Raw genomic sequence first — 12210 nt, forward strand, 5'->3', positions numbered from 1 at the left:
TAACCTACTCCCATTTCAACGTGGGGTAGATCAAAGCGCTCTAGGGAACTTCTAGCATGCAGCAGCTAAGGTCCACACTGACACTTGGTTTGCAGCAAGATGAGGTGTAAATCTACCCCACACCAGCCTGCAGTGCCCTAAGTGTTTATAGAGACAAGCTGTTAGGTGCTTTTGGAAATTTTACCCTTTGCGATTTTTAGCGTGTAACTTTAACATAGCATGAATGGAAAGCCCCATGCATATTTATGGTTCTGCATATTACAATAATAAAAAGAGGGGAAGGAATGCATTCAACATTAAAAAAACAACCTGTTTTATAAGCACGTAGGGCCAGATCCTCCACTAGTGTGAACAAACATTAGCTCCACTGATTCCAGTAAAAGAAAAAGCATGTCATAAGAGCAATAAGAGATGGAGTAGGCAATTACGAGTCACAGGCAAGAAAGAAAAATATTTTTAGATGAGGTTTGACAAAAGATGGGTGGAGGGGGAAGAGTCAGAGAGAGAGAGAGAGACACACACACACACACACACACACAAAGTCATGCTCTAGATGGTAAGTGCTAAAGAGAAGATGTCCCTGGTCCCAGTAGTGGTAAGATTGAAAAGGGCAGAGAGAAAGCAAGTGAGTAGATGCAGAGAGCAGCAAAGAGACACAAAATTTACTCATGCAGCTGGAGCAAATCCATGGAAAACAATATGAGACAATACTAGGTTTTTGTGGAATGGAGGTAAATTGGGTGTGCCATGATTCATGGTTCTCAAATCAGACGGGGACGAATTCTGCAGGCATATACACCATGCAATGCCTGTGACCTCCATGGAGTTTCATGGGGGTAACATGAGTTTTTGGCTCATTACTTTATGACAAGTAATTATGGCAAGCCCTCGTTTCCTATGCATATTTCTTCATCCAAGGGAAAATAAAATTTTTAAATAATGGTTTGAAAGTTCAGTGCAATTAAGCAAGCAGAAGTTCACATGCTTGCATCTCATTTCATCTTATCTGCATCTCATTAGTCTACAGACTGGTCTGAAAATTTCACAGAACAGGATCTCTCACTAGGTCTCCAGTGCTTCCAGGTTGCATGGGGTGGAAGACACCATGAGCATAAGCTTTCTCACACTATTTCTATATGTCTCCTTCCAGTGAGGCTGTCTTTTTTGAACATTGAAACTAGAGAAGGACATGAGCCAAAACTCTGGATAAGAAAAAAATTGGGCCCATCTGTACTCAAAACAGACCTGGCTACCATTCAAAGTTTGGGCATAAAGTTGTGGAGGTATTTATTTCATCCAAATTGGTTTGCCTATTCCTACGATAAACATGTTCCTAAAAGCATAAAGCGAAAATCTCCTTTCAGAGCTGTAAGACAACACTTTACCCCCATTTTCTGCTCTCCCCATATCCATGGAATTTGTACTGAGCAAGACATTGGAGTCAAGAGACCAGATCAGCTGGTGTAAGTTGGTGTAGTTCCTATAAAGACAATTTATGCCAACTGAGGATGTGGTCCAAGAGCTACAAAGTGGATCTCAGAGGAAAAATTGAATTGAAATATGCTCTTCTGGAACAAATGTATTGACCAATTCAGTTTTATTCAGGACAAGAAAATGTGTTCATTCTTCATGTAAATACAACCCAAATCTCCCTTGAATGTATTATAACCACAGCACAGAGATGCTATCAGATTTATCAAAACCTCAGGCTTTGTAGGACATTCAGATTTGCATTCTGTGGATCAAATACTTCAATATTTTCTCTATATAATTTTAATAGTATTGTTTTTTCATAATGACTTTTAATCCATTGTTCAGAAAAATACAGTGATTATATAATACACTTATTAACAAGATAGCACAAATAAGCCCGCAACTAGATCATGCCAACTCCAGTCAAAGCACTTTAACATCTCTGTCGCAGTTTCTCTATATGTAATGATATTGAACTACTGTAAAGCAAGGTACTGTACTGTGTGAAGTACTACAGAAATGCAAAGTCAAGACCATTTAGTTTCAGAAAGGTAATACAACTCAAGATGCCATGATTGGCAGCCTATGCTTTAATCAACTGGGCTTTTAGGAGGCTCCACCCCCTTAGTCGAAATTCATACTTGTCAATTTGAGACTAATAATGGCTATTTGCTTTTTCACAAACATCCAGACAGTGCTAAATGACATTAAAATTGCCCCAAATCCACAAACCTTACTCAAGCTCAAAACCAGATACATCTTTATCCAAAACAACTACCAACATTTCACACCTCTCTTACCCCTATCAATGCTACACATCCAAGATAAAACTCACCTTGGGCAGGCGGCCAGAACAAGATATATGCCCTGCATAAATCCCACTTAAGTCTTATTTTGAAGGCTAACCAGGTAACTGAACTTCTGGAGTGGACCCGGATGCAGAAGAGATGGAGATGACGCCCTCCTCTCTGCCACCTCTTCACTTATGGCCTACTTTTCTGTATTTGTTGCTCTTTTTCCTATTCTCCCATCCCCAGTATTAGCCTGATATTACCCAGAAAACTGTGAAGTTAATTTTTGCACCAACTTTTGCCCATTTTGACAGTTTTGTAACAAACACCAGTAAGTTCCTGGGAAATTTTAAACAAAATAAAAACTGAAAACAATGGGACTTGCCATTTGGCTTCCACCTGCCTGACTGATGGAGGGACTTGCCCATTTGTCCATATTGGTGACAGCTGCACCACTTAAACCAATTTGAGTGATGAGGGCAAGTTACTTTTTGGTGGGGGAGAGGGTGTTGGGTGGGAGAGAATAATGTGAGAGTTTAAACACATTATTCAGGAGAGGTGGCATCCCTCAGTAGGGAAGAGAGACATTCATAGAACATAAAACCTTTCAGAAGTTCTGGTTCAATAAATAAGTTTCCTTGCGCATATCCTCCCATTCCTATTGAAGAGATTTGCACCAAATAAAATGTAAATCTCTGACAAGTGATCAGAATTGCTGAGTACAGTTTTACATCATGTGCATTTGACTTTTGATATAGACCATCTGTGAGTTGGCAACAGTAATAAATCTGAATGTTAGCAAGAATCATTTTCCAAGTTGTAGGTCAAATGCTATCACACTTAAGTGTCATCTACTCATTAAGATAAAACAAGCGTCCTTGTGTCATTAATTATTTGATTAGTTGCCTATTTCCAGAACTTCAGAGGCAGCAAATGCACCCTTATTTTCCTATAACATGGATAGTGTGTATATTTAACTCTCCTTGGCAAGTCTTATAAATCATACACATTGCTTTGAGCCTTTGCTAGAAAAGTGATGATTTCAGCATGTTTCAAAGAAACATGCCGAAAATAAATCCCGCTGTTCTGTAATTTTATCACAGTGTAAGGGCTATGCTTAGCGAGTAGCTTGAGTAGATCCCTGGTCTGCAGCCACACCACTTTCAGCTCTGAGCTTGTCAGAGGGCAAGCTAAGCAGTGACAGGCATGGTCAGTTTTTTTTATTGGAGACCTCCAAAGTAGCAGCATTGGTGTTTCAGGAGGTGGCACTCTTCCCTCCAAATCAGTAGAGAAAGTATCATCACAGCATGGGGTTAAAAGGCTCCCTGTTGCTGGAGTTGCGGTGCATTCAGTGAGGCACAAATCCAAGATCCTGACCACTTAAAAATCATCCATACCAATGGACTCCAACCCCCATATGTAATACTAGCAAGTAAGATAATATCTGTTAGAACAAGCGGGAATGTGAAGGGTACATCAAGTATTCTAGGAAGAGTTTATAAACAGGCTAAATATGGTTCTGAGAGATATCCTGAGTGATCCCAGGATTCTTCCTTTAATTACAAGATCTTACACCAAATTCATGTCTGCTGTAAATCCATCTTATACCATGTGTGTGCATTTAGCTTTTTAATCTAGCAGTAACAATAATATGTATTGCAGAAACTATTTTAACTGAGAACTTTTTTTTAATCAGTCTAATATATTGAAATATGGAAGCCTGCATCTGATTTCGGTATTATTGGCTAGTTTGATATTATAGAAAAAATCTTTTGAAAAGAACTTATGCTGATTGTTTGAAAGATATTTTAATATGATTTAGCCCTTTTCCCTCTTAAAAAAATAAACTGAAGGGGGAAAAAATCCATTAAAAAAAAAGAATAAGTGTGCCACGTTCCAGTCTGAATAAACAAATTGGATCAAGTTCAGCCCTGATGTAAATAGAGCTATAGTCATTGAAACCAGTTTCATTTTTGAAAGTTATGATTTTTTAAACATTCCATCACAGAAATGTCTTGGGTTACATGCTCCAGATATTGTTTATATTATTGTCCAATAGGAAGGCCCAGGCCTGTGAATATTACTGGATAGCTAGTTAACTTTTTTAATTTTTCAGTTCTTTTGTGGTAATTGCAGAGGTCCCATGTATATAGTACAAAGGCTGTGTCTATGGACAGTCATAGTTCTAAGATGTGGTATAAAAGAAGGTTATGGGGTGGCACATGGGGAGAGATGGGTAGGTCTTAGCCGTGAGAAGAGGAGCTAGGATGTTCTGTGTTTGAAAAAGCTCCACTTCATGGATGCTGGGGAAGCTTTACATCACATCACAATACACAGGGGCGGCTCTAGACATTTCGCTGCCCCAAGCACGGTCCCGTGGCTCCGGTGGACCTCCCGCAGGCAGGGGCAGCTCCAGGCCCCAGCACGCCAAGCGCGTACTTGGGGCGGCATGCTGCAGGGGGTGCTCTGCCGGTCGCCGGGAGGGTGGCAGGCAGGCTGCCTTCAGCAGCATGCCTGCGGAGGGTCCGCTGGTCCTGCGGCTTCGGTGGAGCCGCGGGACCAGTGGACCCTCCGCAGGCACGTCTGCAAGAGGTCCACTGGAGCCGCGGGACCGGCGACTGGCAGAGCGTCCCCCGCGGTGTGCCGCCAAGCTTGGAGCGGCGAAATGTCTAGAGCCGCCCCTGCCCGCAGGCATGCCTGCGGATGGTCCGCTGGTCCCGCGGCTCCACCGAAGTCTGCCTGCCGCCCTCCCGGCAACCGGCAGATCGCCCCCCGTTGCATGCCGCCCCAAGCACGCGCTTGGCATGCTGGGGCCTGGCGCCACCCCTGACAATACATGATAGAACAGTAGCAAGGAACATATAGAAGATTCTGCATTTAGATTTTAAACTCTTTTCAAACTGTTTTTATTATTTTTAAGAGTCTACCTATCGTCATCAGGCAACTATTGATGATGAAGTTGTTTCCATGGAGATACTAGACACAGCTGGTCAGGTGAGTGAGAACAGCCGAGACGATCTGATTCTTATACACAAATAAACAGGAGAAAAGGGGTGAGAGTAAGGCAGCTGCATGACACTTCTGGTGACTAAAATCAAGTAGAGCCCATGCCACTCTGAGCAGCGGCTGCCAGACCCGGGTGCTGCACACAGATCGATGTTTAGAGTTTCGTAATGTGGAAAAGCGGGTGGAGATAGTGTGTGACCATGTGGAGAACTCTTTATTTTACATGCCTTAACTGTAACAAAGGCTGAATAAGGAACTTCAGCTGGTGCCCCAAGGTACTCCACTTCATCATCTGGAAGCAACTGTCTCTGTGCACAAGGAGCCTCCCACATAAATCTGCAAGATGAAGGCTCTGCATGAAATCAGTGCAATGTAATCTATGGTAACAGTGACCTGCCTGGCCCAGATCACATTACCAGATTTCCCTAATGGGTTATTGCTCTTGCCCGGTGCCATTATCCAGAGGAGATACAGACAGTCTAGCAGTATTCCTCTAAGTGACCTATGTGGACACGCAAGAGCACCCCATGAAGCTAACCCCTTAGAAAGGAATCACAATACCTGGATATAGGTGGCAAACAGACACGTCCTACAGCCAGCTGATCATACACTATGGTCAGCCATGAACAGCCAGAACACAAGTATAACTTGTAAGCTACATCCACCAAAACAAACACTAGATTCTGCCTCACCATGGCCACCATTCACTCTTACCAAACACTGGCAGGTGCTCACACTGAAAACCACCAGAAACCCATCCAAACCTATCAGACTTTTCCTCAAAATCTACTACAGGGGCACACAACAACATTATTCTGCTCACAGCTGTAGATCCTTAGGATCTGAGTCTCCACTGCCTTGCACCCTGTGCAGTCAATCTCCACCTTTGCAGAATGGATGTAAAATCTGAAAAGTTGTAGTTTTACATCCACTTTGCCCAGGTGTAAATGGCTTGCACCCTGCTCAGTCATTGAGAGGCAAGCATATGGGACGGATGTCTACCTGAAGGGCTTGTATTAGTTTCCCACTGTATTCAGCCAGTGTATGATCTTCTCCTTAAACTGTTATCCTTCTTTCCAAACAGGAGGACACTATTCAGAAGGAAGGACACGTACGATGGGGTGAAGGCTTTGTGCTAGTCTACGACATCACCGACAGGGGCAGCTTTGAGGAAGTGCTGCCACTTAAGAACTTGCTGGATGAAGTTAAAAAACCCAAGAATGTTACTCTGATCCTAGTGGGGAACAAAGCAGACCTGGACCACTCCAGGCAGGTCAGCACAGAGGAAGGAGAAAAGCTGGCCACAGAACTGGCATGTGCGTTTTATGAGTGCTCCGCTTGCACAGGTGAAGGCAACATCATGGAGGCCTTCTATGAGCTTTGCCGTGAGGTACGGCGTCGTAAGATGGTCCAGGGCAAGACTCGGAGACGGAGCTCCACCACCCATGTCAAGCAGGCGATTAACAAGATGCTCACCAAAATCAGCAGCTAAAAGATTTGTAACTAAGTAGAGAACCGGTGTAGAGAAGATTAGGTTGGGGTGGGGAGGAGGCAGCCAGGACAAATTAAAATAAAAGATGGTCAAAGCTTTACTTAAAAAAAAACCACGTCATCCCTTTTTGAGTACATGGAGCAGATTCCTTTCTACTTTATTTAAATGGTTTTTGAGTGGTAGCATCCACTCCACACCATTTCTGTCCAACATCATAGAGACATTCTAAAGGATTGGATGACTCAAGGGATTGGTAATGAGACAGCTAGGTTGCTGGCTCCAATCCAGCCCAGATTGGTAATGACTGAAAATCATTATCTTCTGATGGCTGCTCAGTGGCCTATGAGTTATGAGTCTCAGTCCAGCGAGACATCCTTACCAGAGAGGCCAAGGACTGAATCACCTGGGAGACTGCTTTATTGTACTCTCCAAAATTGTTATTCTGGCACATTTCACTAACACTAAATTTACACACAATTTCTTTTATTATAACTCCTCTTTTCTTGTATTATTTTTCCAGCCCAATACTAGTGCCTACATTCTTAGGTGTGTATTTAAAATGGGAAAAATATTGCATGACAGTAGAGATTTCAACTGGTGATGGGTGAATTTCAATAGGTCTGCAGGACACAAATGTGGCTGGTTTTCCAGGTCTCTCAGATCTACAAAAGTGGGCAGGGAATATTGCATAAACAGCTTTTCCGAAGGCAATTTCAGCATTCCACCTCAAAGAACAGAAGTTTGTGGGGGAGGGAGGGCAGGAATCAGACAAAGATAACAAATCTACTAGTGAAGTTCCAGAGATTTGGTTATGGTTAGTTATGAGTTTTTGATGAAAGTTCCACTTTGCTGCTTTATCCAAAATCATGCATCCACTTTTACGTTAAACTAAAGATAGGCCCAGGCCAAGCCTCAAATTCTCGGAAGGTTGAGAATTCAAAATCCAAACTCATATGCAGATATAATTTAAATGTCCCCTTTCTTTACAAAAGCCCCCAAACTTTTAGGTGTTTAGAACACAGATCTACATTTTATGGCTTGAGCCAATGGTTAGTTTAAACCAGCGGAGAAGAAATTTTTAGGCTTTCTTGAGTTTTTAATAGTATTGATCTGATTTTTTAATTTTCTCCTTTCCTCCATCCCTATGGCTTCAGCCAGCTCTTAACTTTCCCTCTACTTCACTCACCTATTGGCTGCATTTCTGTGGCCTTCTTGAGGGGGAAGAGGGAGGAGAGAGAGAGAGAGAGAGACAGACAGACACACACACACACACACATACATATATACAAGAGCTAGAATTAGGAGGTAGTTAAGAATTTTCAGATTATGCATCTTTCTTAGCAGTTACATTACACCCTTTTAGGCAGCTAGCAATGGAACCAAGACTAACATCATGCAGAGTCATAGGCAACTGGGTGGACCCACTAATAGGAGTCTGAGCAGCTCTTTCCTTTGATTAACATCCCCCTTCTATGCAAATACCCAGAGCTTTATTCTCCACTGCTTGGCATCCTGTGTAGTCATTTACGCCTGTGCAAGGAGAATGAAAAATGGACAGAGGATGCTATCATAGGGGTAGGCAAGTGGTGATATTCGATTTGTTAGCACTTTGCACAGGTGTAATTGACCACATAAAGGGCAACATAGTGGACTAAGCCCTCAGCTTCCAGGTGAGCAGGAAACAGGAGTCCTAAATCAGTTTTTAAACCAGGAATAACTTAAAGAGACTCTGTCAAGTTCATTTTCTTTTAAACAATGTCACTAACACTCTCTCTGATGACTGTCATTGAAGGAATTCATACTCAAATGTACTTTAAAGACCTATATGCGCTTCATTTACTTTCTGAACTTCATCGCATTTGGGACAGTAAAATTAGACTGTTGAATGTGGAGTAAGATTCTTCTTTTTGGTTCTCATATGCTCACATGTTATGATGTTTCAGTTGCAAACACTACAATAGAATCTTCAAAGCATGGCTCCGGTCAGAAGAGCAACAAATAGTTACCTTTTCATTCAACAGATCTTCCCAAAATGTGTCAGTCATATTGCTAACTTTAGTGACAACAATCAGTTTTTGCCTTTTTTTTACTCCTGTTAGCAATGCAGAGCCAACATAGCTATGGGAAAGTGAGCCAGATTCTGTTCCGGCTCATGCATCAACACTTGTTAACTATGGCACTGATCTTGCAAACATGCATGTGATTAACTTAATATGTATGAGAAAGTGTTGTCAGGTTCAGGACCTAAGTTTTTCCTGTAATCTTTAATAATGTGATGTCACAGAAGCCCAAAAGAACAGACTTTACCTTTACATCCCAGGGCAAGATTGCTGACTTGGCAATGGGTGTGTGTGGAGTGACATTATTTTACTTGTACACTAAGGAAATTTGATTTGAAGATCAGCGAGAGAGAACATGGGATGTCATGATGCTCTTTGGATAGACTACATTTTCAGATTAAAACTGCAGATGAAAATACACCCACAAAAATTACTTTTTAAAAGGCGATGACCATGTTTGTAGTAGGAAGTTGTGTCAGGTAAAGAAATAGTATATCATCATCTTACTTCTTGACAATGTCCCTTGAAAATGTGTCTTTCCTTTTAACATTAGTAATGAAATCCCTTTTGAAAGAACACATCATGCTGAGCAAATGTGTCTTACTCGTTAAGGAGAGGCTCTCTAATAAAAGTAGCAATGTTTATTTGTGAAGATTGAGGTTGGAGACTACTGCAAATGACAGACAACTGGACAAAAAAAATGGGGGCTATTTTGTGATTTGGATATTGTTTCTATTTTGTTTTTAATTAAGAGTGCTGTTGTTTTTCCTCTGTTTAATGGGCTGATTGTCAAGCCAATTGTAACACAGTATGACTACAGTCTAATTTACTGCTTCTCAAGCTGTTGTAATTTATTATTGGCTGTTCTGTAGAAGTTTCCTATTTCTACAATTTCTCAAATGAGCCAGAAAATGCCGAAGTGTTGAAAGGCCCAAATGCAAAGTGAACCCATATCCACTGATCTTTCAAGCAGGAAACAGGGTAATTAAAAGCCTTCACTTGTATTCTTACTGCCAATTTTTCTTTTTTAATGGTATTTCCCCTTCCCCTTTTTTGCACTTTCCCCCTGAAGAAGTTTCCTCATTAGTTCAACATCATTGATCGTGATTCATTGAAGTCACAAATAAAGAGTTAGAGATGCCCATACTGCAAGATTTGGATCAGGAGCCAAACTTTCTCCAAGTTGGGATGTTCATATCTAGCGGATTGGTGCAATCATTACAGAAAAGCGCGGGAGGGGGGAGACCATGAAGGTTGGATCCATATCAAGATAAACTTTCCCAAAATTTGGGGATGTTTGTATGTGGGGTTTGGGTACATATATACTCGGCACATATTTTGTACCAAATTATATATAACTGTATGTATTTTGACATACAAGAATATGAAGGCCCACACCTATAGATAATATATAAAAACAATATAAAAATAAAGAAAATCAGTGCTCTGTGTACTGAACTCTTACATGTTCATTTTCCTCCAGATACCTCTGATACTCTGTCTTTCAATTAACAAGGGGCCGAATCCTCAAGTCCTCACTCAGTTTTTATTTAGACAGATTTTTAAAGATATTTAGGTGCCTACCTCTGGGAGTGCAGCACCTAAATACCTTTTAAAATATGGCCCTTTGTTCTTACCTTAGGTAAATTCAAAGTGAATTTTGCCTGAATAATCTGTTCAGGATTTGGCCCAGAGCGAACAGATCAGTTTAACTGGCGTAAATCACAGATATTTCACCAAAACACCTAGGCATCCAATAGATCCAATAGCATTTATAAGGGACTATGGAGCCTTATCCCATTAGCAATTATAGCAATTCAAAGCTGATCAGAAGTGTTATAGCAATCTGGCTATTTGGTTGCCTGCATGAAATTGGCTAACAAAGGTCTGTGCAACCATTATCTTGCCTGTAAGTGATAACTGGGTCAAAGCCATAGAGTTCAGGGTGGTTGCCATTGACTTCATTGGAGACAGGATTTCCCCCAGATATGGCTGTTCCTAAATATCAGGGGTAATTAGAATTCAGCCTCCAGGGCTGTCACTCTGGCAACACCTATTGTTAACACTAAATTTGGTAAGAAGGAGGCAGAGGGATGACAACTACGCTCTTCTAGGGCCCTAATCAGTTTCTGTTACATGTAAGGTAAATTGTCTTACCCCTATGAGAAGAAATGGGATTTTCCTGAAACAGTGACTGGCATTTCCCTAGGAAACGTTGTGGAGATTTTATTCAAATATAGTCAGGCTAAATCCTAAGTTGTAGCTGAGATAGGCTCAGTAAAGTTGAATGTTAGGCATGGGGGGCAGGAAATGGCACTAAACTCCTTAGTGTTTCTCCCAGTCCTTGGTCCATTCAGGCTATTTCCCATGGCAACTAAGGATCACCAGGGCATAGGGATGCCTAAGCCATGCTCCCTTCTCCTGGGACCACCCCCTTTCACAGGGGCGGTGTAGAGCTTCTATGCTTGCCCTGGCCATAAGGGAAATCCTCCAAGGGCCAGGTAAGCCAGCTTTCCAGTTTTGATGTGCCACTAGGGCAGCGCAAAACAGCTGGAGTAGAGTCAAGAATCAGGCTCTTAAACTCTAACTGCCCCATCAACTAGACTCAGAAAGTTTCCTGCAAAATAAATTACTGCAATTCTTAGCTTTCAAGGGGGAAAGATCCTAAAGGTTACGTATGCATAGACTTTCTAGTTCTCTCTTTCTCTAACGGCTCAAACTATTTACATAACTTTCAAGAGGGAAAAAAAGCATTTGTAAAGATATAGAGGCTTTAATTCAACAATACTCCTTGACAGCTTGGTGTAGCTGATTTATTTTCTTTGAATAAGTAAATCTATAATAAAAACAGTGTCATTTTAGAAGCTCTGGTGTTATGTGCTTTATTTCCATTATATATGCCAGGCAGGAGCTAGATGGCCATTAAGATGCAAAGGGCTTGAAATTCAACCCCTTACTTTGTGATGTTACTAACTGCCTGGGATGGTGGCCTATGGGAATTGAGTTCAGTCTTGATTCTAGTGGGCATAGGTCCAGATCACAGAAGCAATTTACATGATTTACACCAGTAAGCTTCACCTTGGACTAAATTCATCTCTGGTGTAACTCTACTGACTTCAGTGGGGTGACACTAAGGATTAATTAAGCCCTTTGCTGGCAGTCCTAGTAGCATCAATGACTGAGTGGACAGGGAGATAGCTACCCTATTCCCTGTATCCTATAGGCAACCCCTTTCCACCTTGCATTTGAGGCAGATTGGTGGGGTATTATGGAAAAGTCATTAGTAGTGCAAGCTTACCATTGAATGGCTGTGGTTTAAATGGGACTTCAGTCTCCAGGATTGTCAGGCTAGCCCCTTCCACCAGCACTAGACTTACAAAAGCAGCAT

General features: G+C 41.7%; 1 protein-coding gene across 10 annotated transcripts in view; it reads left to right on the plus strand.

Annotated features, from left to right (window-relative positions):
* Nucleotides 1-7488, plus strand: part of RERG (RAS like estrogen regulated growth inhibitor) — a 151194-nt gene extending 143706 nt beyond the window's left edge. For all 10 annotated transcript variants that reach the window (XM_039503026.1, XM_039503006.1, XM_039502989.1 and 7 more), the window contains 2 exons: nucleotides 5185-5258; nucleotides 6355-7488. In XM_039503026.1, the coding sequence (XP_039358960.1) occupies nucleotides 5185-5258; nucleotides 6355-6762 (482 nt within the window). In that variant the 3' untranslated portion in view covers nucleotides 6763-7488. The remainder of the gene's footprint in view (nucleotides 1-5184; nucleotides 5259-6354) is intronic.
* The last annotated feature ends 4722 nt before the right edge of the window (nucleotides 7489-12210 follow it).

The sequence above is a fragment of the Mauremys reevesii genome, linkage group 1 (genome assembly GCF_016161935.1).
Source record: "Mauremys reevesii isolate NIE-2019 linkage group 1, ASM1616193v1, whole genome shotgun sequence".
Lineage (NCBI taxonomy): Eukaryota > Metazoa > Chordata > Testudines > Geoemydidae > Mauremys > Mauremys reevesii.